The sequence below is a fragment of the Piliocolobus tephrosceles genome, chromosome 20, assembly GCF_002776525.5.
Source record: "Piliocolobus tephrosceles isolate RC106 chromosome 20, ASM277652v3, whole genome shotgun sequence".
NCBI lineage: Eukaryota > Metazoa > Chordata > Mammalia > Primates > Cercopithecidae > Piliocolobus > Piliocolobus tephrosceles.
Window position 1 is genome coordinate 622,652 of NC_045453.1, and position 27,352 is coordinate 650,003.

General features: G+C 39.9%; 1 protein-coding gene and 1 long non-coding RNA gene across 2 annotated transcripts in view; one reads left to right on the forward strand and one right to left on the reverse strand.

The window, feature by feature from the left end:
• ATRN (attractin) overlaps positions 1 to 27,352 on the reverse strand; it is a 177,518-nt gene that overhangs the window by 102,455 nt on the left and 47,711 nt on the right. The window contains exons 2-6 of the mRNA XM_023220242.1: positions 19,240 to 19,323; positions 14,589 to 14,702; positions 9,099 to 9,227; positions 7,481 to 7,686; positions 5,640 to 5,808 (exon numbers count right to left, since the gene is read on the reverse strand). Of these exons, the coding sequence (XP_023076010.1) occupies positions 5,640 to 5,808; positions 7,481 to 7,686; positions 9,099 to 9,227; positions 14,589 to 14,702; positions 19,240 to 19,323 (702 nt within the window). The remainder of the gene's footprint in view (positions 1 to 5,639; positions 5,809 to 7,480; positions 7,687 to 9,098; positions 9,228 to 14,588; positions 14,703 to 19,239; positions 19,324 to 27,352) is intronic.
• On the forward strand, positions 1,137 to 25,433 carry LOC111548070. The gene is made up of 3 exons (XR_002733304.1): positions 1,137 to 1,295; positions 6,712 to 6,934; positions 25,377 to 25,433. It is a non-coding gene; the product is annotated as an uncharacterized LOC111548070 (long non-coding RNA).

Here is a 27,352-nt window from a genome sequence, read left to right on the forward strand (position 1 = left end):
GTGGGGTATGTAAGAGGTCAGGTCACACTTGGTGTTCCATGAGTCTGCTTTCACATTTATTGGATTCGGTGATGTTATTTTGCTTATTTGGTGGACCGCTGATCAATTTATTATTTTTTTTTTAAACTTAAGAAAAAAAAAAAAAAACTCTCTTCTGCTCCAGAGAAAGATATTTGGTAATAAAGTTTCAACTGCCAATCTTAATCCAGGGGACCAAGACCACTTATTTCACAAGAGGACCATTGGGTAACAAAAGGGGAACTGCTTTTTAATGCAACTAAAAAGTTTTGCATTAACAGGAATGTGAGGAAAATGGACAGTAAGAGCAATTCCTAAAATACTTTCATGTAAGAGTATAAATGACTATAAAATCTGTAATCTGGCTGGGCACAGTGGCTCACGACTGTAATCCCAGTACTTTGGGAGGCCGAGGCAGGCGGATCACGAGGTCAGGAGATTGAGACCATCCTGGCTAACATGATGAAACACCAACTCTACTAAAAATACAAAAAATTAGCCAGGCGTGGTGGCAGGCGCCTGTAGTCCGAGCTACTCAGGAGGCTGAGGCAGGAGAATGGTGTGAACCCAGGAGGCAGAGCTTGCAGTGAGCCGAGATTGTGCCACCACGCTCCAGCCTGGGCGACAGACCAAGACTCCGTCTCAAAAAAAAAAAAAAAAAAAAAAAAAAACCTGTTATCTAAGTTCCAGAAACACTACTTCTAAAATGAATCACTAAATTAACTTTTCATGGAAGTTCATTATTTAGAACTATGCTAATATTTACATGAAACCAATAAAGCTGTAGAAAATCATGTTTTGATCAAGTAGAAAAAAAATTTATGATCTAAAAAAACAATGTGGCTCATGAAGTATGTAAGTCAAAAAAAAGTAATAGGTGATATTAATATTTCCAGGAATAGATGTTTGTGAAGGAAATAAATCATTTACTCTCCCGTTTATTTGATAAATACTTATCTGAGTACCTTCTATGAGCTAAGCTCTGAGTGCAGTGAGTAAACAAGGTCCCTAACCTTGAAGAACTTCACAAAGCCAGACAATGAGGAAGTACAACAGCGTGCACTGACGTAACTAAAAATCACGAACAATGCCATAAAGAAAATGAGGACTATAAAAAAGAACAACAGGGAGAAATGTCTGAACTGGATGGTCAGAGATAGATGATCTCTCTGTGGGAAAACCATACTGAGATCTAAAGGGTGAGAAGACACCAGCCCTGAGGCGCAATAGCAGGAACAGTCTAGACCAAGGGAATGGCAAACGCACAGGCTCTTAAGGTAATGATGTACACTGTATGTTTCGGGTAAGAAAGCAGGCTGGTGGAGCAGGAGTGCTGTGAATGATGGCAGGATAGGAAAAGACTGAGTCTGGGAAGGTAAACAGTGGTCACATCATGCAGGGCCTTAAGTCCAAAGGCAAGACACTGATGGGTTTTAAGAAGGTAGTAAATGATACTATTTATGTTGTTAAATGGCACCCCAGTTCATGTTTAGCAATTTGATTAATAGGAATAAATGGAAATGAACAGATTTGATAGAAATCTACTGCTGAAGACTAAGTAAGAGATAATAACAGGCTGTACATAAAGATAAAAGAATAAATATGACATGTATTTGGTGACAGAGTTGAGGGGGCTTAATATGAAATTATGGTATGAGAAGGAGAACATATGGAAATATCTAAAGACTCCCAGATTTCCTGCATCAAGAGAGAGGGAGGATGCTAGGGTAAAATCACATAATGGTAAATATGTGCCTTTCATAACATCTAGTATAACAGCAGAAGGCATAATAACTTTCATGCCTTTAATTTCACCTTCTCTTCTCATGGTAGCAGCACTAGAGGTGATCAGATTTGGGATAGATTCTAAAGGTAGAGCTAACAAGATTTGACCTATCGTGTCAGACAGACACTGGGGTAGTCCTCATGATCTCCACCTCCTGGTATTCATACCCATGTATAATCCCCTCCCCTAGGAGGCAAACAGGATCTATGACTTGCTTTTAACCAACAGAATATGGCAAACATCTTTGCCATATCATTTCTGTGACATCCATCCTGCTAGCAGACAGTCTAGAGACTCTCCTTGCAGTCTGATGAAGTAAGCAGCTATACTGGTGAAACCCAGCTGACAAGAAACTAGGTGGCCTCTAGGAACTGAGGTAAGCTCTGGGAGCTGAAGGCAGCCTCCGTAAACTGAGGACAGCCTCAAGTCAATAGCCAGCAGAAAGCTGGGACCCTCAGTTTTATAACCACAAGGAAATTGACTCTGCCAGCAACCTCAGGGAGCCTGGAAATGAATTCTTCCTCTCTCAGGCCTCTAGATGAGAATGCAGGCCAGCTGACAACTTGACTACAGAGGACTCCTAACCATCCAAAATGGTGATAATAAATGCAAATTGTTTTAAGCTGCTAAGTTTGTCGTAATTTGTTATGTAGCAAGAGATAACTAATAAATATACTAATATGGGGTGTGAAGAAACAAGAAGTCGCAGATGACCCAAGATTTCTGCCTTAAGTAAATAGAAGGATGGAGTGGCCATTAACTGAGATAGGGACATCTGGGGGAAGAGCAGCCTTGAGAAAAAGATGAGTGTGGGACATGCTGAGCATAAGATGCCTAGTATACAGACAGAAGGTTGAGATGTCAATTAAAGAGCTGGAGATAGGAGCTCAGATAAAAAGTCTAGGCTGCAAATACAAATTTGGGAGTCACCAAGTATAAAAGGCCAAGATACTATATGAGGTCACCAAAAGAGTGAGTAAACAGACAGCAATGGACCAAGGGTTAAGCCCTGATCTGACATCATTCAGAAGTCAGTCAGCTGAAAAGAAACCAGCTAAAGAGGCTGAGAAGGAATACGGAATTTAAAAAAGTATCAAGGGGATGTGGAATCCTGGAAGTCAACTAAAGAAAGTGTTTAAAAGAGGAGGGAAGGATTAACTACATCAAATGTTGGTGCCAGATCAAGTAAGATGAGAACAAACAATGGAAAATAAAAAATTCAGCTCCTAAGTCACACTAGCCATCTTTCAGGTGTGAAATAACTACATGTGGCCAGTGACACGATAGGGTAATACAGAACTTTTGCATCATGCCCGAAACTTCTATGAGACAGCACTGATCTACAGAAGACGATAAAGGGGCACAGATGTAGGTGAAGGGGAAATGTGGTGGTAGGAGTTTGTGGAAATAGTTTTCTGACCTTTATCTTTCAAAAGAGAAGCAGGAAGCAAGGCCATTAACTGAGAATGAAAACAGAAGAAAAGGTGGTAGGAATTTGAAAATGAAAAGAAGATATTAGAGTTAAGAAGGAGAACAGGAGAGGGAGAGAGAAAGAATCAATGAACTATGGACCCATGTGGAGATCAAAGACTATTAGGGTATTAGAGAGAAAGATGTGAAAAGATTGGAAAGTGTCTCAGGTAAGATCTCCTGCAAGCAGAGCTGGAGATGGGGATTCCTGTACAAGTGATTTACTGAGGGAATGCTCTCTTGACAAACATCAGGAAGTGAGATAAGCAAGGCAGCAGGAAGAAGGAGAGGATAAGCAAAAAGGTGGTCTCAGCTGAAGTATAGCTTTTGCCTGATCCCAAGGGGAGCCCTGGAACATGAATTTTCCCATGTAGAAGCAGGGTCAGACTCACGTACCTCCATCCAGCCAGTCAGTGGCTGGGGGCCAGGGTGACCATCCCATTTCATCCAGTACTGAGGGGTTTCTTGGGACACAAGACTCAGTGCTAAAACTGGGAGAGTTCCAGTTAAACTGGTTGGTCACTATACTAGGGGCTATCCTGGTGGTAGAGCATAGTATTCTAGGTGTTCCTGGTTAAGACAGCTCCAATCTGCTGAGAGAATTCTTCAGAGAAAGGGTCAGCTATGAACTGACAACAGCCAAATTGCACCGCATCAGGTAACTGTGTGCACCAGCCAGGTAAAAATAGAGATTTAGGCAAGGCACCAACAGTGTCCACCACAGAAGGGGGGTAGAATGTGGAACGTTTAGAATGAGATTATAGAGGGGCTGCAGTTATTGATAATGACACAGTCTAGGAGGTGCCCACACAAATGACTTGCTGAGGTAGAGTCTGGAAAGACAGCATGAGCCCCTGAACAACTCTGGGGCTTCCTCTGGGTTATCCAGACAAGAAAGAATAGAGACTGACAGCTCTCTTTCCCCCAGAGGGAAGGGGGATGTGTAAGAAAAGCTCTGTAGAGATCCAATTTTCTATGAGATCTCTGGGTGCCACCTGTGCCACTCCCAGTGCTGGCAAACAGTTCTTCTGATGAAAACCATGAAAATGCCTAAAATCTGTATACCTAAAAACTATAATAATATGTGACTTCAAATTCATATTCAGGAAAGCATTTGTGTTCCAGGCAAAGAAAATAGTTTGAATCTATGTATGGGGAAAGAAAAGAATCTGGAGGAAGACTACTAACCTGACCTGACCATTGCAGGAGTCTCATCAGAAATTAAAGGGCTTGAACTAAGGCAGCAGCAATGGGAATAGAGATTGGGCCAGTTCAATCCTACACAAAAAGAACAAAGCTGGAGGTATCAGGTTACCAGACTTCAAACTATACTACTGGGTTACAGCAACAATAACAGCATGGCACTAGTACAAAAACAGATACACAGACCAATGGAACAGAATAGAGTCCAGAAATAAGGCTCTACACCTACAACCATCTGATCTTCAACCTCTGTCTCCCAGGTTCAAGCAATTCTCCTGCCTCAGCCTCCTGAGCAGCTGAGACTACAGGTGCCCGCCACCATGTCTGGCTAATTTTTGTATTTTTAGTAGGGATGGGGTTTTATCATGTTGGCCAGGCTGGTCTCAAACTCCTGATCTCAAGTGATCCACCCACCTCGGCCTCTGAAAGTGCTGGGGTTATAGGCATGAGCCACTGTGCCCAGTCTGACCAAGTTTTATTACAGAATTTGCTTGCGTTTCTTTGATTTTGCTAGACTAGTTGTACAATGTGTTTTAACGACTATGGGGGATGCAGAAACTAGGCCACCGCTGCCATATTTCCAGAATCCCTTAATGAACAGATGCTGGTTTTTTGGACAATCTTCATTAACAGAAAATGCCTAGAAAAAAGTTCCAGGTAACAAAATCAGCAAGATTAAATTTATAAATTATTTTCTACAAGTCCACCTCCACAGCTAATTCCACTATGACAACAGATACTCTCCCTTCAAAATGAGCAGCATGGGATCAGCAAACAGACTTTGAACCCTGGGACGTACTAGACGATGGTATAATTTCCACTAGCAAACTATAAATTCAAACCATTTGACCTTGGAACTATTAATTAAATTAAAAGATAAAGTAATCCCGTACTTATATAGAACTTACTACAAAACTTAAAGCAAAACATCAGAGACAGTATTTGAAAAACATGAATGGTATCATGACAATGAATTTTTTGTAGCATTCAATTTTAAAAACTCAACATATGTCAAAACAATTTGAAAGACTACTATCAAAATATTAACAGGGATTTTCCTTAGGTAGTAGAATTACGGGTGATTTATTTTTGCTTATCTGGGTTTTATAAATTTTCAAAATAAAAAACTAAGCTTCTTGCAAAAATGTTTAAAACAACTTACGCTAGAACCATGTTGTAATCTGAGTGGTTGAACATATATCCTCCAACAACCCACATAATGTTTCCATTGACCACAGCTTTATGAGATGCTCTGGGGAGCTTTAAGTTAGAATATTCCTCTCGAGTCCAAAATGACTGGTTAGCTGGTACAGGAACTGAACATCCAGGACCTAATAAAAACATAATGAATTAGCTTCACAAAATACAGCTTTAAAGCTTACTGCATTTCAAGTTTTCATCATCTAAATGTAACATTTAAATAATAGTCTTTCCTTTAGCATTTAAATATCAGACAAATCCTTTAATTTGTTATTTTAATTTATTCAGGGCATTGACCAAGGGTAAATCATATACTTTCTAATGATGACTTGACTAGATCCAGGTTAGAGTTTTTTTGGTAATGAAATACCTGCTTAAGCAACTCTCAGGAGAAAGCCCAGATAAATAAATAAATAATTCACATGAAAAATCTTAAGGATAACATATATAGTTATCCCTCAATATCCACAGGGGATTGGTTCCAGGACCTCCTTGGTACCAAAATCCACAGATGCTCAAAGTCCCTAATTTAAACTAGTGGTGTAGCACTTGCATATAACCTACACACATCCTGCCATATACTCTAACTCACGTCTAGATTACTTATAATACTTAACACAATGTAAATGCTATGTAAATGGTTTTCATATGTGTATATTTTATTTGTATTATCTTTTTTTTTTGAGATGGAATCTCACTCACTCTGTTACCCATGTTGGAGTGCAGTGGTATGATCTCGGCCCACTGCAACCTCCGCCTCCAGGGTTCAAGATATTTTCCTGCCTCAGCCTCCTGAGTAGCTGGGATTACAGGTGCCTGCCACCATGGCCAGCTAAATTTTTGTATTTTTTAGTACAGACAGGGTTTCACCATGTTGGCCAAGCTGGTCTTGAACTCCTGACCTCAGGTGAGCCACCTGCCTTGGCCTCCCAAAGTGCTGGGATTATAGGCGTGAGCCACCATGCCCAGCCCGAATTATCTTTTACTGTGTTTTTTTCTGAATATTTTCTACACACGGTTGTTTGAAATTGCAGATGCAGAATTTGTGGATATGGACAAATAAGTGTGATAACTAGACCTGGGAGCAATCATACAAACTATCCATCTTCTTCTGGTAAATCAAGAAGCTCAAACAAACTGAAGAGACAGACTCCATTCTTGGGAGGTTTGGCTTCTGCTGCAATATTTGCACAATGGTAGATACTGAAATGCTTCAATTATTAACTCTACAACGTCAGCCAAACCCAACAAACTAAGGTATTTAAACAAGCATATTTCCTTTCAAAATAAAAAGGTTCTGAGGAAGGGGTAAGTTTACAAGGAAAATCACCAAATTAATAACAGTTACTATCACTCACCCCTTAAAGAATTCCTTAAAGCTTCTTTAATTATTTCTGTAGATAATACTATTCGCTAATTCCTTTAAGATTCTAATATATAACTGATTCCAATTTTCTCTGAACTTAAGAGTGTGTTTCTGAGGAAATATCATTATTGTCAGCTCTTGTCTGACCTCCCAGCTTGGCTCTCTGCAAAATCCTTTTATGACCGAGTCCAAGTTCTTCAACTTTCACAAACAGGTTACAAAAAACAGCCTACCCTCCATAATTCTAGAGACCACGACCACACATCTATGAAATTGAAATTCATAAGCAGCTGGATAGAGGGATGTTTCAAGCTTAAATGCTACCTGGTATTTGATTAATATAAACTATATAGGTGCTAAGAATAAAGTCAATCTATTTATTTAGCTGGGAATGTTCTATAAATGGAAGAAAAAGTAAAAATGAAAGAAGCTCCTACCCTGCCAGCCTGAGAAGCAGGAGCATCCTCTGACATCACTTGAATTGCAGATGCCTCGACGAGGAGAACCACAGTTGTCTGTACAGTGAGGAATGTCACATGCTTCACCTTTCCAGTTTTCAGAACATTCACATTCAACAGTATTACTGTTATTACTGATCTTACACTCTCCTTGGCCTGAGCAGTTATTCGGACACATGTCAAAACTGTGAAAATAGCAGGGAAAATTACATTAACAGAACACAACATAACACTTCGATTAACTTAGCAGAACTTTCTCCCACACAGGTTTAAGAATCTCACTGTCTCAGTTCATTCACAAGCATAACTTCAGTACTTAAAGATTCAGTCCAAATGGGTTTGCTCAACACTGCATAGCTAGAGCCTGAGGTACAAGCAATAAAATCAAATCAACCCTGCTGGATTCTCATAATAAGAGGATAAGAATAAATAACTCATAAAGTCAAAGAAATTACAAAGAGGGAGGAGATTTTTGCAGAACTGTCAGCTCCTCAAGGGTGGGAGGATTATCCTATTCTTCTTAGTAGCCTGCTAATGATAAGCTTTACAGAATTGCTGAATTCATGGTTGGAAGTTTGGGAAGGAAAAGAATAAAACAAACTGCCAACAATAAACCATCATCCTAATGGTACATATTCCTCTGTATAGTCTCTGAAAATTTGTATATAATAGAATTTAAGGTTACTGCCCAGATTGGTATATTTAAAATTCCTTAGTAATTTTATCTACTCATTTCAGATGGAAGAAGGCAGGCTACTTTAACTTAATGTAAGAATTGAACTATGGCCAGGCGCAGTGGCTCACAACTATAATCTCAACACTTTGGGAGGCAGAGGCGGAAGAATCACGGGCAGGAGTTCGAGACCAGCCTGACCAACATGGTGAAACCCCGTCTTTACTAAATATACAAAAAATTATCTGGGCATAGTAGCGGGTGCCTGTAATCCCAGTTACTCAGGAGGCTGAGGCAGGAGAATTGCTTGAACCCAGGAGGTGAAGGTTGCAGTGAGCCGAGATCGTGCCACTGCACTCCAACCCGGATGACAGTTAGACTCTGTCTAAAAAAAAAAAAAAAAAAAAAAAATTGAACTATAATGCATCCCATAATAACATAAGATACTTGTACTGACAGTGCTTTGAAACAATGTAATTCAGAATTTAAAAGGGGGGGATAAATGGGCTATCAAGGTACTTTAATGATACAGATTTCTCCTACTATTGAGTACATGACAACTACTAATATTTGTTGAGCTGTACTTTGTAAAATTCAAATGTTTTTGTCCATTAGCAGAAAAGTCCCCCTCTTCTAGGAGAAGTTCAACAGCAGCAACACCTGGGTTTAAATTGTGTTCCCACCACTTACTTTGACAATCTACTTAACCTTTTCCTGTCAGTTTCCTCAATTATAAATGAGTAGAAAAACAGAGCCCAGACCTCAATGAATTTATAGAAAATTTTTAAATAAGAAAATCCATGTAAACTGCCTGATGCTATGCCTGGCACACTGTAAGCTCTCAATCTATGTTAGCCATTATTGTTAAAACATAGTAGATAGTCTCCTGAATGAAACCACAAATACTACACTTAAGAATCTTACCTGTAAGTAATATTAAATCCAGTCAAATTATAAGCAGCATCACTAAAAAAATGCAGCAGGGCATAACCTGATGTGGCAATAACCTCAGGGACAGTCTCATTGCCATCTCTCTCAGGAACAATGAGGCCACTGAAATGAAAACACACTTCTTATAGAGGGAAGCACAAGCACAGACATGTCAAATTCTAGCAGACACAAATTAAAAACAAATCCGTCCTTATAATTTAAAAACCACATCCAGGAAGAGAGGCAAATTCCTGTGATAAATACATAGGGCTACCCTATTAGTTCTGGATCCTTGAGGAACAGATCTGAGTCTTTTGCTAGGCTTCCTTTATTCTGAGTTGTATTTCTAATGAGATTTGAAATCAATGGCCCTATTCTTTTTCTTATAAAACTTTTTATAGTGCTTCTTTGAAAAAATAAACTTCCACAATCACATAAAGTAACAAATTTTATGAGTGATGAATACTACACATATACTGCTGAAAGACATGAGTTCTTTTTGTTTGTTTGTTTTTTGAGACGGAGTCTTGCTCTGTCGCCCAGGCTGGAGTGCAGTGGCACGATCTCCACTCACTACAAGCTCCGCTTCCCGGGTTCACACCATTCTCCTGCCTCAGCCTCCCGTGTAGCTGGGACTATAGGCGCCCACCACCATGCCCAGCTAATTTTTTTTTTTTAATGTATTTTTTTTAGTAGAGACGGGGTTTCACCGTGTGAGCCAGGATGGTCTTGATCTCCTGCCCTCGTGATCCGCCCATCTCGGCCTCCCAAAGTGCTGGGATTACAGGCGTGAGCCACCACGCCCGGCCTGTTTGTTTGTTTTGAGACAGAGTTTTGCTCTTGTTGCCCGGGCTACAGTGCAGTGGCGCAATCTCAGTGCAACCTCTGTGTCCCGGGGTTCAAGCGATTCTCCTGCATCAGTCTCCTGAGTAGCTGGGATCACAGGTGCCCGCCACCATGTCCAGCTAATTTTTTTATATTTTTAGTAGAGACAGCGTTTCATCATGTAGGTCAGGCTGGTCTCGAACTCCTGACCTCAGGTGATCCACCCACCTCGGCCTCCCAAAACGTAGGGATTACGGGCTTGATTCACAGCACCCAAGATATTTTATATAAAATATTTATATAAGAATATGAAGAAGCTAAACAAACACCCATAACTCCAACACTGTTAGCACTCTAATTCATTTTCTTAGCCTAATTGATGTTATTTACATTGTATATTCTATTTTACAAATAAAACATATGCATTTTCTATATCATTAAAAGCTCCCTAGGTTCTCCTTAGGACCTCACTCACAACCCAGCACATAATAGATTCTAAATGTTTGTTGTGTGACTGGTATAAAAAAAAAAAACAAAAAACAAAAACAAAACACTTACTGAGTAAAAAGGTCTAAATGATGCCTTTAAGACTCTACAGCCATAATACCAATTTGCTTTCCAGAAGAGATACGTAACTTGAAATCATATCAATACAGAATGCAGGATCCATCCCACTTCACTCTGCCAACAGCAAGGACTACTAGGCTCTATTTTAATTTTGCTAATTTAATAAGTAAAAAGCAATTTTTAAATTGTTGTTCTGAGTTCTTCTTACTCCTGAGGTTAATCGTTTTTCTTATGTCTACCTGCTGTTGCATTTCTTCATATGTCCGTGATTTTTGCCTTATTATTGATTCACCACCACCACCACTACCATCGTATTTGGTAAAAGCCGAGATCCTTGCCAAGCCCTACGCAATCTGTCCCAGACACACAACCTCATGCTCATTCACTCTGACCTAGCAATTCTATTTCTTTGTAGAAAAAATACTTGCTCATGTACACAATGACCAATATACAAGAATCCTAACCACAGCACTGTTCAGATGGGAACAGGGTGGAACCCATCTAAATGCTCACGCCCAGAAATCTGACTACATAAGTCACTGCATATTACATAGGTCTGCGGGACTAAAAAGAAGCTCATCAGGCATTCTGATAAGGGCATGGGGGAGAAGCAAGTTGCAAAACAATGGGCCTAGTACACGTGTACATTTACATGTACCTATATAAATGCATACAAAAATGACTGGAAAAGTCCATAACCAAGGAATCAAAATGAGGAGGGAAAGGGATTTTCATTCCTTTTGTTTTGCTTTGTTTTGAGACAAGGTCTTACTCTGTCGCCCAAGCTAGAGTGCAGTGGCACAATCACAGTTCACTGCAGTCTTGACCTCCTGAGCTCAAGCAATCCTCCCACCTCAGCCTCCTGAGTGACTGGGACTACAGGCACACACCACCACGGCTGGTTAATTTTTAAAATCTTTTGTACAGATGAGGTCTCACCCTGTTGCCCAGGCTGGGATCAAGTAATCCTCCTGCCTCGGCCTCATGAAGTGTTGCGGTTACAGGCCTGAGCCACTGTGCCTGGCCCTTCATTCAATATATATATATATATATATATATATATATATTTTTTTTTTTTTTTTCTTGAGACAGAGTCTCCCTCTGTAGCCTAGGCTGGAGCACAGTGGCGCAATCTCGGCTCATCGCAACCTCCACCTCCCTGGTTCAAGCAATTCCCCTGCCTCAGTCTCCTGAGTAGCTAGGATTACAGGCATACACCACCAAGCCCAGATGATTTTTTTTTTTTTGTATTTTTAGTAGAGATGGGGTTTCACCATGTTGGCCAGACTGGTCTTGAACTCCTGACCTCAGGCAATCCGCCCACCTTGGCCTCCCAAACTGCTGGGATTACAGGTGTGAGCCACCATGCCTGGCCCTTCAATTTTTAATATGAAGACAGAACCCTAGGAACTCTGAAACTCTGGTGCTCCAGGAGTTACAAAATAGTGATGCATTTTCTACTATGTATTCAACTAACAAATATTTACTAAGCACTTACTACCTGTGAGACACTGTTCTAGGTACCAGGAATACAACAGTGAATAAGACTATGTCCCTGCCTTCATGTAGTTCACATCAGAAAAACAACAAATAAGCCCAGATACTCCCCACATACATAATGCCAGGTAGAGACAAATGCTATGAAGGGAAGGAGAGCAGAGGGAAAGAACAGAAGGTGCTACTTTAGAAAGGGTGAAAGGAAGGCCTCTTGGAAGAGGTGACATTTGATTGGAGATGTAAACGAAGGGTTAACCATCATCATGCTTTCACTGGTTATATACACCAGAATCCCTTGAAATGCTGAAGGAATAAGTACTGACAAGACCAGGGCCACCTGGAAACAGGTATGTCAAAAGCAATCTTCGGCTGGATGCAGTGGCTCACACCTGTAATCCCAACACTTTGGAGAGGCCAAAGTAGGAGGACTGCTTGAGCCCAGGAGTTCAAGACCAGCCTGGGCAACATTGTGAGACTCCATCTCCACAAAAAAAAAAAAATTAGCTGGGCATAGTGTTGCATTCTTGTGGTCCCAGCTACTGGGGAGGCTGAGGTGGGAGCATCTCTTGAGCCCAGGATGTTGAGGCTGCAGTGAGCTACGTTCCTGCCTCTGCACTCCAGCCTGGGGGAGAAAGAAAAGGAAAAGGGAAGGGGAAGAGGAAGGGAAGGAAAAGGGGAAGGGGAAGTGGGAAGGGGAAAGAGAAGGGGAAAGGGGAAAAGGGAAGGGGGAAGGGGAAGAGTTCCTCTAGATCACATAGTCTAACAACTGCCCCACCAGCATATAACTTTCTTAAAAAAAAAAAAAAAACTCTAAAAGGAACAATGTTCTTTTGAAGAATTTTCTCAATCACTCTCTCTGCTTTACCACCGCTACCACTGTTTATCAAATATACCATCCAGGTGAACCACAGAGTGATGTACACCTGCTTGGCTCATGTTCCTACAAGGCTCCTGATAAGCTAATTCAAAGTGCCTGGCATACAACAAGAGCTCCATGAATTCTAATTAACAAACATAAGTACTATTATGATAACATCACACTTAGTTTTCGGGCTTGTGTTAAAGTTTGGGGTGCTTCTTGCTACAAGTTACGTTTCAAATGCTAGCATAAAGATACACACTCCAACACGTGACCAATGCCACTTTAAATGTTCAGCACAGCCATCCACCCTGCTCTTTGGCCTTGTAAGTGAACCTTGAAAACCCAGAAAATGGCCTTGGTTCTCAGTTCAAAGATACGTTCGAGAGATTTCTAAGCCAAAGCGGGTAGAAAAACACGAGGACACAACAGTCACCTGATCTCCTGTCCTTGTGTACTGTTTGCTCCCTGTTAACTTCCTCACCCACACAGGACATCAGCCAGACAAGCCCCACGTGAGAAACACAAAAAATATTTGTTGAACTGATTTCTTTTTAAAGTAAAGGAAATAAAACGTTTGAGACAAAGAAATTTAGAAAGCCAGTTGCAGGTGGTTTCCTAAGGGGATATGCATTTTAGAAAAACATACAGTCATACACCACATAATGACACTTGGTCAACAATGGACCACATGTATGACAGAGGTTGTATAAGATTATAATACTGTATTTTTTCTGTACCTTTCCATGTATAGATATGTTCAGATACACAAATACCATTGGGTTACAATTACCTACAGTATTCAGTATAGTAAGATGCAGTACAGATTTGTGGCCTAGGTACAATAGGCTGTACCATATAAGCAGGATGTACAGTAGGCTATACCATCTATTGGTGTAAATACACCCTATGATGTTTACACAATGATGAAATCATCTAATAACACATTTCTCAAAACGTATTCCTGTTGCCAAGTGACACATGATTGTATTTTAAAATCCTCTATCAAGTAAAAGGAAGAAAATTAGAGACAGTTTTGAATTCCCATGTGGCCAAAAACATAACGAACGACACAGCTACTTGTTGCTAATCAAAAGTAAAACATCCTAACAATTCAGAACACTCCATATATTTGGTGTTAAATTGCTTCTGTTTAACTACTAATGTAAATGTACTTATTGAAAAAATATATATAATAAGTATGTTCCTGATTTCTCCACAGGTAGCCACTGTTCATTTTGTGTGTACTGTTCCAAAAAGTTTCCCTCACTCATGATGCACATACATACACACACACAATTATATTTGAATTCAACAAATAACTCCTGAAGGCCTATGCAATGGGCACTACACAAAGAATGTGATGGATGTTTTCCTGATTTAAATTTTTCACAGAAATAGTTTCATTCAATATATTACTCTCAAAATATTTTGTAACGATAAACTTCACCACCACCACAAGGAGCAGGTGAACTTAATAGAACTATCACAATTTTACAGATCAGGAAACTGAAGAGAGAAGTCACATACTATGCCTAGAAACTTACCCAGGGCTACAGAAACCAAGTTAGCACTAACACACAAGTGATAGTGGGACTCAAGAACTAGTATTTTTTCCATAAAATAAATGTGTTAAGTGATAATAAAGGTGAACCCAGTAAGAATGCAATCCAGAAGATATGTTTAAATTTAGAAATCAAACAATGATGAAAGAACGCTTATATGACTGAGCTTACCTAAATGCAGCAACTAGCGGTGCATAAATTGAGTCCCCATCATAAACGTATAAATGGTCCCAACTACACTCTGTAGCAAAATGATTGAAACGAAGTCTCATTATTCTATTTGGCCTGAAAAGAATTAAAAAAAGGAATTTATAAAAAAATTATCGTAACTATCAGACATTTGAGAATATAAAAATTCAGATTTTTAAATTAATAATATGTAACACAGTCTAACAACTGCCCCATCAGTACTCCTTCATTTGTCAAAGATTTATTTAGTACTCTCCATGTGCAAGACTACTAAACATGCAATGGGAAACAAAATTGATGTGGTCCATGATTCTGGGCCTTACAGTCCATTCAGGCCACTCTTTAATGGTTGCTGAACCAACCAATTAGCCTTACCATTTCTGCACTTCCTTATTCAACTTCAGATTCCACACTACGTTATTTCATAAACATGCCTGCCAATCCTCTAAATTTGCCAGCCCCTCTGATTTTTCATGACACTGGCTGGCAAAAGCTCTGTTCTACAGGAAACCAGTTATCTGCTCTAAGATTGAATCAGGAAAAAAACAAAAAGAGGGGGGGTGGTGGAGGTAAAAAAAAAAAAAAACAAAAAAAAACCTAAGCTGTACCACACCACTGGGTAAATTGGTTTCGGCATTGGTCTCTGTTCTCCAACTGCAAATGGCACTTAGATTCTGCCAGCAGTCCTACCAATTTTCTCTCACTCTCCACAACTGCTACTCTCAATGACTATTTCAAATAACCCAGTCCCACCTCCCTGCTTATGCTCAGCAACCAGACAAAAAACCCTAAAATTCCCATTTTCCAAAATTCTATACCTATCTGCCTCTCTTTCTGTTTCTCAAATATTTGACATCTCCCTCTCATCTGGAACTTTTGCATCCACATTTAAATCTGCTTAAGTATCACATATTTTACAAAAATAAAAACAGGCCGGGGGCGGTGGCTCACGCCTGTAACCCCAGCACTTTGAAAGGCCGAGGCGGGAGAATCACGAGGTCAGGAGATCGAGACCATCCTGGCTAACACAGTGAAACCCCATCTCTACTAAAAAAGACAAAAAAATTAGCCGGCGTGGTGGTGGGCACCTGTAGTCCCAGCTACTCGGGAGGCTGAGGCAGGAGAATGGCGTGAACCCAGGAGGCGGAGCTTGCAGTGAGCCGAGATCGCACCACTGCATTCCAGCCTGGGCAACAGAGCGAGACTCCATTTCAAAAAAAAAAAAATTAAAAAAATAAAAATAAAAACAAAAAGCCTCAAATCCCGACTCTCCCTCCACCAAATACCTGCCCTACCGTTTCTCCTTCTAATAAGGTAAAACTTCGCAGAAAACTTTGCTTTCTCCAGTGCCTCTATCTCACTCACCCCTTCACTCTCTAGCCTGGCTTCAGTCCAACACTCCACTCAGAAAGCTCTGGGAATATCAACATCATTATATCCTGCTGATGCCTAATTCTATTTCTCCAGTTTAGACCTTTCCTCTACCCCACACTTATCTAACATCTCTAGGTTAACAACTAAATAAATACATAAACAAGTAAACTCAGATGGTGATGAATACTGTGAAGAATTATTAAAAGAAGGTGATGTGGCAGCACAAAAAGTAGTAGGGAGATAGCCCAGTAAGCTTTGGCAATATGAGAATGACAAGAGACAAGCCATGTGAAAAGCCCAGGGAAAAACGTTTCAGACGGAGGGAACAGTATGGTCTTAAGGGAGAAAGAGGCTGACATGTCCAAGCAACATGAAGAAAATCAGCGTGCCCGAAACACAGCAAACAGAGAAAATCTTAAGAGATGAGAAGTGGGAGGTTGGCAAGGGGCAAAAGCAGGAGGCCAATTTCAAGGCTACTGTGTGGCCCAGGAGAGAGAGGATGGTGGCTCTCCCAGTTGTAGAGATGGAGGTGAAAAGGAGTCTGGTGATGGATTGGGGAGATGATCTAAAGGGAAAACTGATAGAACTTACTGACAGGCTAAGTGTGGGGAATAAGGAAAAGGAGGAATGAAAGTTTCTTTGTTTAGTTTTTCGCTTACGCTGAGGAGGAACAACCATTGAGAGCACATTCAGAAAAACAAGTGGAGGAGGGCATCAGGTGGTTATGAACTGATAGGACAGAGCAGAGCTCCTTAGAGCAGCACTTCTCAAAATGAAGTCCACAAAATGCTACAGGTCCTGAGACCCCTATGGGAAGTCCCAGGAGGTCAAAACTATATTCACAGTAAAACTAAGATAGCATATATTTTATCGCCATGCTGGCATTTACTAATGGTTCAAGGAGCAATGGTGGGTCAAACTGTAGGCATCTTAGAACAAATCGAGACAACAGCAGCAAATGGTACTAGTGATCACTGCTATTCTTCACCACCAACTGCTCACAGGAAAAAGAAAAACTGCCAGTTTCATTTAAGGATATCTTGATTAAGCAGTTTAAAACTTCTAATTTTATTAAATCCTGACCAATTAGTAGACATCTCTTTAATATTCTGACAAGATGGAAAGTAAATATAAAACACTTCTCTTGCCTAACAGAAGCGCCATGGTTTTCTCAATGAAAACCACTTTTGCTACTGTTTAAGTTGCAAGCTGAACTAGCTACTTTTTTCTTACAACATCATTTACCATGCTTACTTGAAAGAATAATCAACAAATTACGGTTATTCAGAGTTGGATATCTGGCAGACATTTTCTTAAAAATTAGGAAAGCAAGCCTGTCACTTCAAAGAAAACAACTGACAGTATTTGCTGCCAAAGATAAAATACAAGCTTTCAAGTAGTAATCAGGATTTTGGAAAATTTGTTATTTGCCACACTTATAACTTTTTGAGGAGACTGATGGTGATACTAACCAATGTGATTTTTTAAATATTATGTAAGGGAATAAATATATCAACATATGGAAGATCTGCATAAGTCAATGACCTGTTGTTTTCCAAATGACCTATATATCATGTTACCAAATCATGGATGGGCAAAAGATCCATTCAGTGCAAGAAAACCAATGGATTTTAATTTCACAAGTACCAGAAGTTCCTTCACATAGTTTCAGATTCCAAACTGCAATTTACTTTTAAGAAATTATTACTTGTAAAGTTTTGATATGGTATCAAAGAAGACCATATACAATTATTTTAAAATACTGTACTATTAATATCTTTCTTCCTACTTCATATTCAAGTGAGGCCTCATCTTCTTGACAGGCTTCAATCACAATAACATACTGCAACAAAGTGAATGCAGAAGATATCATAATTCAGCTCTTTTATCAAGCTAGACATTAAAGAGATTTGCAAAACTGTAAAACAATGTCATTCTTTTCACTACAATTTTTTAAATATAAGGTTCTTTTTCATTAAAATATCATTTGTACTAACATGTAGTGGGCTTATAATTGTTGCTTTTAAATGAATAAATATTTGTTGGTTATAAGTTCTAATATGGTGAACACAGACAAACATAAACTTATTTGGGGCCGGGGGCGGTGGCTCACGCCTGTAATCCCAGCACTTTGTGAGGCCAAGGCAGGAGGATCACTTGGGGTCAGGAGTTCGAGACCAGCCTGGCCAACATGGTGATACCCTGTCTCTACTACAAAATACAAAAACTTAGCTGGGCATGGTGGCACATGCCTGTAATCCCAGCTACTCGGAAGGCTGAGGCAGGAGAATCGCTTGAACCCGGGAGGTGGAGGTTGCAGAGAGCCAAGATCACACCACTGTACTCCAGCCTGGGCCACAGAGCGACACGCCATCTCAAAATAAATAAATAAATAAATAAATAATAAACAAACTTATTTGGAATCCTTAAAGTTTAACAGTGTAAAGAAGTCCTGAGACCAAAAAAGTTTGAGAAATACTGCTTTAAAAGTCTCCCATGAAGACAAGGAGAAAAAAAGCAACAGCTAGAGGGACACAGTGGGTCCAGAGAAGGGATCACTTAGGCAATAACAGTTATTACAATTTTCTTATCCACAACAAAAATAGATACTTAGAAAAATAACACATTATTTTAATTTTCTAATGCTTTAAGCAAACCATTAAAAATATGTAACTGTGGCAGGGCGCAGCGGCTCATAACTGTAATCCCAGCACTTTGGGAGGCCAAGGTGGGCGGATCACTTGAGGTCAGGAGTTCCAGACCATCCTGGTTAACATGGTGAAACCCCATCTCTACTAAAAATACAAAATTAGCCGGGCGTGGTGGCACGCACCTGTAATCCCAGCTACTCAGGAGGCTGAGTCAGGAGAATCGCTTGAACCTGGGAGGTGGAGGTTGCAGTGAGCCGAGATCAAGCCACTGCACTCCAGCCTGGGTGACAAGAGCAAAACGCTGTCCCATTAAAAAAAAATTAAAAAAAAATATATATATATATATATAACACCATTTCTGAACTATTACAGTTGGAAATACACAAATTTGTGGTGTGTACAATTCATTTGCAGCATTAAATCAACATGAAACTTTTAAATTAATGAAGGCTAAGAAAAATTAAATTAATTTTGTCAAATGAAAGGTTATCAAGTAAATGTTTTAAGTACTTTATGCTACAGATTGTTAATTTTATTTGTGGGAAAACTAATGTCACACTGACCTCTATGCTAAAAAAACAAAAATTAAGTCAGCCATTTCTACTTACTGTCCTTCAATGAGCCAGGTGCACTTCGTTTTATATTTATAATTTCCAGGTCCATCTGTTACAAACCCAGAAGATCCAGTTAGTCTGTAATTTAAATCAAGAAAGAAAACTTAAGTCTATGATATTAATTTCATATATTTTTATATATTTTCATATATTAGTATTTTTTAATTCTTAATATAATACAAATTAAACATAATGGGCACATTAACACATACTGTAACCAGTAGAAAATGACTAGTTATATTCAGATTGCATAAATTTAGATGAAACAAATACTTATCACATACATGAAAAAAGAAGACAGCAAAATATTAAAAGCAACAGGAATGAACAAAACATACCTAAATCTTAATTTTATGTCATCCTTTTTCCTTTTGGTAAAGACGGGTCTCGCTATATTGCCCACGCTGGTCTCAAACTCCTAGCTTCAAGAGATCCTCCCACCTCAGCTTCCCAAAGCACTAGAATTACAGGCTTGAGCCTTCACACCCAGCCATAAATTTCTTAAATTTGTTTTTTATTTTTTGTAGAGACAGTCTCATGAAGTTGCCAGGCTTGAACTTATGGCCTCAAGCAATCCTCCTCTCTTGGCCTCCCAAAATGCTGGGATTACAGGCATGAGCCACTGCAACCAGCAAGTATCTGTTGCTATATAAAAATTTTTAATATTTAAGAAGGACGCTATTTCCTTCATCATGGCTGTTTCCAGATCATTTTTCTTCCCTCTTTCATCAACATCAGCCACTCGGAACACATGCTCGCTTCTGGATCTGCCTCCCTTACCTTCTGAGTCATCTCCCAGCTACTCCTAATGCACTAAAGATATTACTAAATCGTTCACTCTATTCCACTATCTGCATCAACATCTAAGACGTTCCATCCAAAACCCAGCCTCTCCATTTCTTAACCTCACCATTAACTATCTTTTCCTCCACCCCTCTTTAGCCATCCCCTTCTCTGGCACTTGCTATTACCAGTAACAACATTACCCACAAAAAAAGCACCCTAACCTCTGACTACTGTCTCATGTCTCCAGTTCATTTAGCCTATTTCCCCCTTTCCAATGAGTCTTCAGCCCCATGGAGACCAACAATATACCGAGCTATCATTTCTTCACTGTTCACCACCTACCATCCACACATGTCACTTTCTCACATACCTAGTTAAGACCCCATAGTCCATCACAAGAATCATACCCTGCAAACCCCTTGATATTCTTGCCTTTCTCTCCCTCTGTTGTACTCGCCTGATAGAGATGTATCCATGCCTTACTCCCCAAAATCCATTCCACCCCAAAATGTTAGTTGAAGCCAATCATGTTTTCCCATGCCCCTTGCCACTGACTAATTAGAAATGTGTATCAATTAAAATTAGGTGTGGGCTGGGTGTGGTGGCTCTTGCCTGTAATCATAGCAGTTTGGAGGCTGAGGCAGGAGGACTGCTTGAGGTCAGGAGTTCAAGATCAGCCTGGCCAACACAGCAACACCCTCATCTCTATTTTAAAAAAAGAATATATATCTATATAGACACATATATACACACATATAGAGAGAGACAGAGAAAATAAAAATTAGGCTTTAATGCAACTGACAGAAAAACCTAAATAGTAATGGACTAACCACCAAGATAAAAAAAATCCAAGGTAAGCAATCCAGAGCATGGAAATCCAAGGCATTTCCATGATCATCAGGGACCTAATGCTGTTCTATACTATTGCTCTGTCATCCCCAACATGTGGTTTCTACCTCATAATCCAAGATAGTGGCTCAAGCTCCAGCTATTATACCCAAATTCTACCCAGCAGGAAGGACGAAAAGAAAATGGGGGGCACACCCTCTTTCCCCCTGTTAAGTCACACATGAAAATTCAACTTACATTCAATTAGCCAGAAGTTACTGACACGTCTACAAGTAGAGGGAGGCTGAAAAATGTAGCCATTATCCCAGATGATCATGTACCCATCACAAAATCAGAATTCTTTTTACTAGAGAAGTACGAAAAGGCTATGATGTGTAACCATGAATCTCTGACACAGCATGTAATCTAATACTTAGATGTGAGGGCACATCTGATGGATGACTTCCAGGAAATATTTTCTTATTCTTAAGAAAGTGTGTGGACAGGGAGACACACCACCTAGATCACCTCTTCAAGGAAGGACTTGCTGCCATTAGCAGCAGGGAAGGTGGTCAGCAGAACATCAACTCCTTCAGGGGCTGCCTTTGCTGCAGGTTTTGCCCTTCCCATGGCAGCCCATACCATAAAGAGTATAAAGGCCCAGGCATTTCAATCCAAGATGGCGCAACTCAAATAAGCAACCCTGACCCAGAGTTCCCCTTTGTCAGGATTGCATTGGAGCTCAACTTCTTCCTTTGCCTAACTCTGCTTTTCCTTCCTAAAACACCTTCCTCTACAACACTAAAATCAAGTTGTAACCCAGACTCAGCCTTAGCAAATGCTTTAAAAAAAACAGCCTATGACAAACATCCAAGAGACTGTCTCATTCTTCTCTCTCTGGACTTAGCTATGGCTAGATTTTACAGCTGGAAGTACTACAGCCTGAACACAAAGCCTGTGCTATGCCTAAACACAAAGCCAACACCAAAAATGACAAATCAAAGGAATGCAAAGTCCCTGAAAAAATAGTATCAACCACCCACAAAAACCACCTTACTCTAGGCTTCGAGTTTCTTAGGTAAATTTCTCACTGGTTATTGTTTTATTGCATGTTGTGTGTGTACACACTTCCTTGATTCTTTGTTTTAGGGCCTAACATAAAAGGTTTTATGGCTCTCCACTATGCCTCTTCTACTCTAAGAGTTTCAGTGGACTTCACATGAACACTTAGGTTTGCAAATCAGCATCAGTTTTAGAAAAGAAATAATTGTGTTTTTTGTTTTTTTAGTTTTTGAGACAGAATCTCACTCTGACACCCAGGCTGGAGTGCAGTGGCACGCTCAATGGCTCACTGCAGCCTCAAACTCCTGGGCTCAGGTGATTCTCCTACCTCAGCCTCTGGAGTAGCTGGGACTACAGGCACACACCACTATGCCTAGCTAATTTATTTTAATTAATTTTTTTTTTTAGAGATGAGTCTTGCTATGTTGCCCAGGCTGGGAAATAGGTCAGTTTTATTTTAAATGTTTACTTAGTATCTTTAAATATACATATTTATATAATTTTGCAGATAATGCATAGATATGATCACAGACAAATTTTTATTTTAACCTACTTCCCCAGTTACTCTGACCCACCCTTGACCAAGGTAAACATTTAACCACCTAGCAGGAATTCCTAAATACTTTTCTTCATACTCATGAGCCTATGATATAGGCATGGTTCTCTTAAATTATTTTTTGGTTATGCAAATTATTACATACTTTTCTGCATCTTTCTTTGCTCACTCAACAAAACCTTATGGAACTTTCTCAAACTAATCTGGTATTAGTCTAATTTATTTTTTCTTTATGTAGCATAATATCCCACCTATGGAGGTATCATTTTTCCTGCCTTTCCCTACTAATGTTCATTTCATTTTCTGTTGGCTGACAATACGTACATCACTGCAATAACTATACATATGGTCTTATTTGGGCTTTTATTTCTAAGATTAGAAATCTTAGGAGGAGGTATACTAGGCCAAAAGGAATATGAATTTTAATTGTTAACCAAGCTGTCAAATTATTTTCCAAAAGGCTGTAACAATTCACATTTGCACCAGTAATGTATGAGAATATGCTATTCTCCACATCCTCTCAGCATTAGGTGTTCCTGTTTCTTTTAAATTATGTGAGTTTTTAATTCAAAATTCCCTGTGTTCTAATAAATGGCCAACAAGTGGTTACTGAAAGTTTAAAGGAATTTGAAAGAGAAAGGCCAGGAATATCAACCTAAAATTTCAGGTCAAGTTTTACAGTATCGTTGATAATCTAGGTGTGGGCATGGGCAACACCTGTACGCTAGGAAAACCTAGTTCAGGCCAGGCGCGGTGGCTCAAGCCTGTAATCCCAGCACTTTGGGAGGCCGAGACGGGCGGATCACGAGGTCAGGAGATCGAGACCATCCTGGCTAACCCGGTGAAACCCCGTCTCTACTAAAAAATACAAAAAAACTAGCCGGGCGAGATGGTGGGCGCCTGTAGTCCCAGCTACTCGGGAGGCTGAGGCAGGAGAATGGCGTGAACCCGAAAGGTGGAGCTTGCAGTGAGCTGAGATCCAGCCACTGCACTCCAGTTTGGGCGACAGAGCGAGACTCCGTCTCAAAAAAAAAAAAAAAAAAAAACCTAGTTCACTGGCAGTCACACAAAGGCATCAAACTGAAAGGCATTTCAATAATGTAAGGCTAGAAATATAAAGAATAAAGACCTTGTCACTACCAGTTTCTCAGTTCAAGAATACCGAGGCAATTCTGCAGTGGAAACAAACACAGGGAGAATAGGGGAACAGGAGGCAGGTTTCAAAGGAGTCGTCTCATAGTTATTTCTTTCTACTTTACCTGTATTATTACCAGACAACGCAGCCTGTAAAATCTCAACTTTTCTCATCTGTTAAGATTTTATTTATGGTCAAGTATCTTGGACATTAAACTTTGACCACAGTTCCTTGGACATTAAAAAAAGATCTATTCCAGGAATTTAAAACACTATTTCTACACACATATAATCAGGTTTATTAAATGCACTATTCAATTCCTTATACTCGTATTTTCATCTACTAGACCTAATTCTGATAAACATGTACTGAAATCCTGGCCAGGTGCAGTGGCTCACACCCGTAATACCAGCACTTTGGGAGGCTGAGGTGGGTGGATCACGAGGTTAGGAGTTCGAACCCAGTCTGACCAACATGGCAAAACCCCGTCTCTACTAAAAAAACAACAACAACAAAATTAGCCAGGCATGGTGGCAAGCACCTACAATCCCAGCTACTCAGGAGGCTGAGGTAGGAAAATCGTTTGAACCTGGTGGGGGCAGAGGCTGCAGTGAGCTGAGATCGTACCACTTCACTCCAGCCCGGGCAAAAGAGCAAATCTCTGTCTCAAAAAAAAAAAAAAAAAAAAAAAAAATTTATGTATATACATATAATATATATATATATTGTTCATAAACTATGCCTTTTACGATGGTAACAATCCATTTACCTAGTTTGATATTTAAATTTCGCCTTGTCTTTTGGATATTTTCCTATATCTTAGATCTTTATTCAACTCTTTTATTTTCAGCTTTACCTATCAAGTTTTCAATAGTTTGCTTCTTCGAAACAGGACTTGGTTAGGTTTTGTTTCTTAAACTAATCTCACAGTATTTTACTGGCACAATATATTGACAGTATTTTACTGGGACAATATATAATCTGATGGTATTTTACTGGCACAATATATAATCTATTTGCATTTAGTTTAATGACTGCTATACCTATTTGATTCCTTCCAACCAAATGTTTAATCAATCTTAGTGAAAAGTAATTTATATATAATAAAATGCAGCCACTTAAGTGTACAATTTGATAAGCTTTGACAAAAATATACACAAAGTGTAATCTCCTCAAACAGGATATAAAACAGTTCCCTCACCCCCAAAAGCTCTTTTATATCCCCCTCCAGGTAATCCCTACCAACCTCCACCTCAAACATTGATCTTATCTTTCCCACTATAGATCAGTTTTACAAAATTTGATTTAATGGAATTAAAGATACTTTTGTGTCTTGCTCCTTTTTATAAAGATAACTTTTCTAAGCATTGTATCAACAGTTTGCTCCTTCACACTGCTGAGTAGTATTCTCTTGTATGAAAATACACAACTTGTTTATTGGTGGACACTTGGATTATGTAATTATAGTCTTTTATAAATGAAGCTAAGACATGTATAAATCTTTCTGTGGACAGGTATATACATTTCTCTTGAATAAATATACAAAATGAAATCACTGGATCAAACTATAGATATGCACTTAAATTTTTAAGAAACTGCCAAACTGTTTCCACCTTACAATCACATTTTCAAGGTATGAGAGCTCTACTTATTCCTCATCAGTTCCAACCTTTGGTATAATCAGACCTTTTATTGGTTATTCCAGTAAGTATGCATTATTCTATCTCATTATGACATAAATTTGTATTTTTCTGATATTTAAAGATTTTCAGAGGCTGGACACGGTGGCTTATGTCCATAATCTCAGCACTTTGGGATGCCAAGCCAGGTGGATCACTTAAGCCCAGGAGCTCAAGACCAGCCTAAGCAACATAGTGAAACCTCGTCTCTACAAAAAACTTAGCCAAGTGTGGTGGTATGACCTGTAGTCCCAGCTACTTTGGAGGCTAAGGTAGAGGATCGCTTGAGCCCAGGAAGCAGAGGTTGCAGTGAGCCAAGATGGTGCCACTACACTGCAGCCTGGACGACAGAGGGAGAAACTGTCTCAAAAAAATAAAATAAAAAAGATTTTGAGTACCATTTCTGGTGTTTACTGATCATTTGCACATATTATTTTGTAATGTGTTTGTTCTTACTTTCACCCTTCTTTTTCTTTCCAACTTTTATTTTAGGTTCAAGGGGTACATGTGCAGGTTTCGCAGGGGTTTGATGTACAGATAATTCCATCACCCAAGTAATCAGTGTAATACCGGAAAGGCAGTTTTTCAGTCCTCACTCTCCTCCTACCCTCCACCCTCAAATAGATCCGGTGTCTCTTGCTCCCTTCTTTGTGTCCATGTGTACTCAATGGTTAGTTCCCACTTGTAAGTGAGTATGTGGTATTTGGTTTTCTGTTCCTGCATTAATTCACTTGGAATAATGGCCTCCCTGCATCCACGTTGCTGCAACGGACACAACTGCTTTCATTTTTACAGGTGGTAGTATTCCATGGAGTATATGTACCACATCTTCTTTTTTTTTTGAGATGGAGGTTCACCCTGTCACCCAGGCTGGAGTGCAATGGCACGATCTCAGCTCAACTGCAACCTCCGCCTCCTGGGTTCAAGCAATTCTCTGCCTCAGCCTCCCGAGCAGCTGGGATTACAAGCGTCCACCACCATGCCCGGCTAATTTTTCTATTTTTAGTAGAGACGGTGTTTCACCATCTTGGCCAGGCTGGTCTTGAACTCCTGATCGTGTGATATACCCACCTAAGCATCCCAAAGTGCTGGGATTACAGGTGTGAGTCACCACGCCCGGCCTTCTGGTTGTTTTTCTATTTGTTTGTTTTTATACCTTAAGTTCTGGGATACATGCACAGAACATGCAGGTTTGTTACACAGGTATACGCGCGCCATGGTGGTTTGCTGCACTCATCAACCCGTCATCTACATTAGGTATTTCTCCTAATGCTGTCCCTCCCTAACCCCCCACCCCTCAACAGGCCCACACCAGTGTGTGATATTCCCCTCCCTGTGTCCATGTGTTCTAATTGTTCAACTCCCACTAATGAGTGAAAACATGTGGTGTTTAGTTTTGTTCCTGTGTTAGTTTGCTGAGAATGGTGGTTTCCAGCTTCATCCATGTCCCTGCAAAGGACATGAACTCATTTGTTTTTATGACTGCACAGTATTCTATGGTGTACATGTGCCACATTTCCTTTATCCAGGCTATCACTGATGAGCATCTGGGCTGGTTCCAAGTCTTTGCTATTATGAACAGTGCTGCAATAAACATATGTGTGCATGTGTCTTTATAGTAGAATGATTTATAATCCTTTGGGTATACACCCAGTAACAGGATTGCTGGGTCAAATGGTTATTTCTGGTTCTAGAACCTTGAGGAATCGCCATACTGTCTTCCACAATGGTTGAACTTATTTACGCTCCCACCAACAGTGTAAAAGCGTTCCTATTTCTCCACATCCTCTCCAGCATCTGTTGTTTCCTGACTTTTTAATGATCGTCATTCTAACTGGTGTGAGATGGTATCTCATTGTGGTTTTGATTTGCATTTCTCTAATGACCCGTGATGATGAGCTTTGTTTTTTTTTTTTTTTTTTTTTTTTTTTGAGAGGGGGGCCCGCTCTTTCGCCCAGGCTGGAGTGCAGTGGCGCGATCTCGGCTCTCTGCAAGCTCCGCCTCCCGGGTTTACGCCATTCTCCCGCCTCAGCCTCCCGAGTAGCTGGGACTACAGGCGCC